At 39.1% G+C, this 5,000-nt stretch overlaps 1 protein-coding gene across 1 annotated transcript in view; it reads right to left on the reverse strand.

Annotated features, from left to right (window-relative positions):
• LOC138003735 (DNA-directed RNA polymerase III subunit RPC1-like) overlaps window positions 1–5,000 on the reverse strand; it is a 63,639-nt gene that overhangs the window by 36,480 nt on the left and 22,159 nt on the right. Inside the window, exons 10-12 of the mRNA XM_068849958.1 lie at window positions 4,034–4,171; window positions 3,718–3,765; window positions 809–912 (exon numbers count right to left, since the gene is read on the reverse strand). Of these exons, the coding sequence (XP_068706059.1) occupies window positions 809–912; window positions 3,718–3,765; window positions 4,034–4,171 (290 nt within the window). The remainder of the gene's footprint in view (window positions 1–808; window positions 913–3,717; window positions 3,766–4,033; window positions 4,172–5,000) is intronic.

Raw genomic sequence — 5,000 nt, forward strand, 5'->3', positions numbered from 1 at the left:
CAGCTGCGATGTTCTTGGCAATTTCCGACGTTCACGCTTCAAAGGGGAAAAAAGGGTAAATACGCACGCGCCCGGCTAACTCCTAAGTTGAATAAACATATGTTTAAGCTGCAAAAAGAACTGCACCAAAATGCAGGCCTTTACCCGGAGGTAATTTTCGAGCAATTCGTTCACTCCACAACCCAAGGGAGCTTACACCCTTTTTTACAACAAGACCTCGAACTAAGACCTTTCAACACAAATGTAACTATGGAGGAGCTGTATTCTGCAATAGCCCGCCCAAAGAGTAGTTTAAATCTACTATCGCCGCCTTTAAGAAGTCTTTGAACTTTTAGATAAGTGATAGATCATTGGATAATGCAATTCTAGAGTTTTGATTGGTTTAGCCTTCATTGTATATTTAGCAGTTATCCTGCAAAATCGCCCGGAATATCGCCCGAGTTGGTTCAGTAAAATCAGGCGATATTCCGCAAGATTGAGCAAGATAATTATTTTATTATTCAACACATTGATGACAAAGCACGATTTTCTACGTTTATGGGAAAAAAAAAGCTGGAAAAAGTACCATTTTTCTCCTCAAAACACAAAATTACGTATCTGTTGAGTACGTACGACAAATATTGAGCGCGCTGTATAAAAATGTCAGTAACTGTACGCATACGGATCAGTTTTGTTATTTTTTGAAATAAAGTAGGGAAGATTTATCCATAATTTGTGGGCGTGAGGTGATTCAAAACAGAAAAAGCTTAAATGTCTTCCTTAGTCCATTTTTTTATTTTATCACATTACGTACTATAAACTGACTTACTTTCTAATGTTGGTTTCCCTTTGCTGTATAAAGTTTGCCCCTGGATGTTTGTCTGCACCATTCAAAATCAATTTCTTCATCAAGTTCATGTTGGCTTCTGTAACCTGAATGAATTTTCAAATCCATGAAACGACGTTCCCCGAGACCTTCAATGTTCCCCGTGGTGAAGCCGAGGGGAATATTGAGGGTCGAGGGGAAACAAAACTTGTTGTTTCCCGTGGGGCCAGTCATTAAGGACGGTGGCTACTATTGTTATTGCGCATACGTTCGGCGCATATCGAGATACTCGGGTTTCCTATCGGTGATGCTTACCAAGACAGTGATATTTTTGCGCGGTTAAAAACTATCCGGAGAAAGTAGATCTTAGTAAGTACTCTTGGTATCCAAAAAGAAAATTGGGGGTAACCATGCATTTTTGAGAGATAATTAAAGTGCTACTGTGACGAAATTTGAATCTTCCCTATCGAAGCCATTTTGGCACATAAACACGTAGTCTGTACGAGAAGAAGAATGCTGTTTACCATTTTCAAATATCTCTTTTTGTTCTGGAGATATTCAAGTTTTTGTAATATGCAAATTAGCCAAGTGATGACGTCATAAACCCTACCAAATTTTGATCAAGTATGATGGAGAAAGATATCTCAGCCAATTTGTATCAGAAATACTTGGTTCTTTGCACTAAGATTCTAGTAGATGTGTTCCACAATATGAGCATACCATTTTTGTTACCATGGCAACATACTGGGTTCCAGACCTCCCTGATATTAAAAGCTTTGCAGACCACCTTTGGCTTTCTGTTTTGATATTTGCAAATGGTGCCTCATCTGCATGATCATGTCAGCATATAAAGATGTTAGGTCGAGTTTGTGGCCTTGGTAAATGTATTTCTAGCCTGAGATCACCAAAATATTGAAATCAGGTTGGAGGGGACTGGAAAAGAGTGAGTCGCCATGGGAACCAATTTCTTTACAGTCGTAGGTGTATTGCCTTCAGAACTATCAGCTCACCAAGTTTCAATGGTCTCTGTTGCAAATTGACCGAGATAGCTCTATTTATATTCTTGATGTTCTATTGGGTTGGATGAATGACGTCATCAGCCTTCTCATTTGCATATTTAACACATTTTTTAAACTTAAATATCTCTGGAACCAATGCAGATATTTCCAAACGGTAAACAGCGTTTTTAATGTTTCATGGTACTCTATGTGATAAACCAAAAAACTCAAGGGATAAAAATTTGATCACAGTAGCACTTTAAGCTTCAATTTGGGAAAGAGCGTCATGTATTGCTTTGTATTTTAAAGCTTTTTGCAAATATTATTCATCAACTATCTTTGAAAAATGCGTGGTTACCCCCAAATTTCTTTTTGGATTTCAATAACACTTGTTAAGATCTACATTTCCCACATAATCATAAACCGGGGCAAAAATACCTTTGAATTAGTAGGCACCGTCCTTAAGTGTTTTGTTATACCTCCCAACTCAAAATAGAACTGTTTTGCTCACTTCTTGGAAGCTTTGGTCCAAATTTTGCTCTTTGCAGAAGTCTTTCGACGTTTTCACAGCATTGTGGGTGTCCTTGTTAGTAGATTTCGAGCTTTTATCGCGTACAAGCTGTTCGATTTCTTCTTCAATTCTTGTTTGAAACCGTTTTACTTCCAAGACTGCGTAAAAATTATTTGCTGGACGTGACTGGCAAACAAACTTGCCGCTGTTTCAAAGGTGCGCGACCTGATCACGTGCGAGTCGAAAGTTCAAGTCGTTGTCTCCCTAGGGAGTTGGTGAATTTTTGACCCATGACACGTGACACGTTTGAGTTGGGAGTTGGGAGTTGTAATTATTATTTAACAAAGTTAACTTCAGGAAGGCTTGTGTGTCAGTTGTCGTCAGCGGCATTGACAGGTCGGTGCATGCGCCATGATTCCCACGCATGTGTGCTGTAGGGCGTAACAGTAGCATTGTAGTTGCGTAGCGGAAAAAACTAAAAGCGTGTTAATTTACTGTTTGTTCCCTCTTTCTCCCCCATTTCCCCACTTTCTTTTTTTTATCAGTGTGGCATGTGCCTGTCTCCCGTGCTGCATGACTGGGTTGCCAGGACTTCCCAGTCATGGAAGCAGTCTCCATCTGGGTGCTGGATGCTAATAGTGGAAGCTTCTGAATGTCTCAGACACCTTAAAAAGGAGGTGTTAATTTCGGTCTTACTAAACAACGTCAACATTTTATTGCCACATCTCCCAGCACCTTTTAAAGTCCCCGTAACCTAAGGCTGTTTCTGCCAAGGTGGCCATTTTTCAGACATCACCTCCTGGCCGGCCACTTTTTGTAGGGGAGAATCTGACAGGCCCCTGGAGGGTTGTTTATCACTCCACTGAGCTTATGAACACTGAAAGGTTTTGAAGCAAGACTTAAGGTTTATAAATAGTCTTCAACCAGAACTTAAAAGTCTAATCATTTGATGATGAAATTACAGCTCAAGGTATCACTTTCTCCTCGGTTATTTTAAGACCCTATGAGTTGATTCAGCCAGGGTATGAACCTGCAACCCCCGACATGGTAGTCCAATACACAACCAACTGAGTTGTTGCTGCTGCTCCTACACTTTTGGAGCAATTCTAGAATTGCATGATAGATGTCCTGAACCAACATTCTTCATCTGTCAGTGATTAATTTGGGGAAAATTTTGCTTTAGATCACATGTCTTGCCCGACATTTTGTAATTAAAACAAATAAGTTGGAATATTTAGTCAGCTTTCCAACATTCTTGGAATATCAACAACAAGATTGCTTTCAGTATGTGCACCCAGTCTTCAAAATAGTGGTCCCAAAATCAAATGCTGGCTGGCTACAGTACTTCAAAAAGCACATAATTATTTGACTGACATGCAAATTCCAAAGACAAATCTACAAACCCTTTCTGGATAAGTAAGAATTTTGGCTACGAGTTCAGGAACAGCAACCTAGGAAACGAAAATGAAACAGAAAATCAAGAGGACAATAAATTATTATTTGTTGAATACTGCAACACAACAACACAATAATAATACAGGTATATATTGCTATATTATTCGAATTAAATGGTCAGAAAAATGGTGCATTATAGCCAGCATAATATCACTAGCACTACATTTTTAGGTGCTCTGCTAATGCACTGATTTCTTTCAAGGTGCTGCTAAACATGCTTCAACTTGTGTGTGAACACAAAAGCAAAGCCCCAAAATGTCTGACCTGATCAATACGCAGGTTGGGATCAGGAGAGATAACTGTTCGTCCAGAGTAGTCAACTCTTTTTCCCGATAGATTGCCTCTAAATCGTCCCTGCTTTCCCTTTAGTCGCTGCACAAATCCTCTTGAACCTTTCTTAGGCTGGTTATTGAAGAACAATAATACATATAAAATACATATAAAATCATCTGGGAATTTAATAACCTCTATGTAAGTGCATCATTCAAAAACTGTCAGAATACCTGAAGTATTGAGAAAATGAGATACACATGATGTTTGAAGGACTGATTAATTAACCAACAGACTGACTGACTGAGTGACTCGCTGAGGGCATGGGTTTTTGCAAAGGCAGGGGGTTATAATTCATCAAGGGCCAGGCAGCAGGCAAATTGACCGGCTTTGTACAATCTTTTGCCATGACTTTGCCCGGGTGTTTTAATATTTCCTGCTTACTTTATTATATCCAAAGCATTAAAAATGCCCAGCTGCCAAACACTGATGACCTCCTGAGCAAAATCATAAAATGAAACCTTTGCACAAGAGTTCAATTATATTGCAAAAACCTAGACTGCTGATGAGTCAGCCAAGTAAACTGTCTGACTGACTGGCCAACTGACTGATCGACACTGTCTTTGTGTCACGACCTTGGTCATGCTCTGAAATAAACATTTTTCTTTGAATTTGAATATTGCCGTACAAAACAAATCTAATGTGGTTCACCGTTCTCTGTATTCTTATCAACAACAACAATCATCATCACAGTGGTCAAAATAATTATTATTATCTTTCGATGGATTTTTTCCTTCCTTTTCATTGGCCGAGAGCCCACCACCAGACCGGCAAATAACTGTCTATGAATAAGTGTTTTGCTGCTAATAATATTCTGCTCATGCGCAATTGAAAACGGCAGTTTGCTTTCCTGAGCTTTCAGACAAAGATTTAATTGTTGGGAATTGTGAAAAATAAAGTT

The sequence above is a fragment of the Montipora foliosa genome, chromosome 5 (assembly GCF_036669935.1).
Source record: "Montipora foliosa isolate CH-2021 chromosome 5, ASM3666993v2, whole genome shotgun sequence".
Classification (NCBI taxonomy): domain Eukaryota; kingdom Metazoa; phylum Cnidaria; class Anthozoa; order Scleractinia; family Acroporidae; genus Montipora; species Montipora foliosa.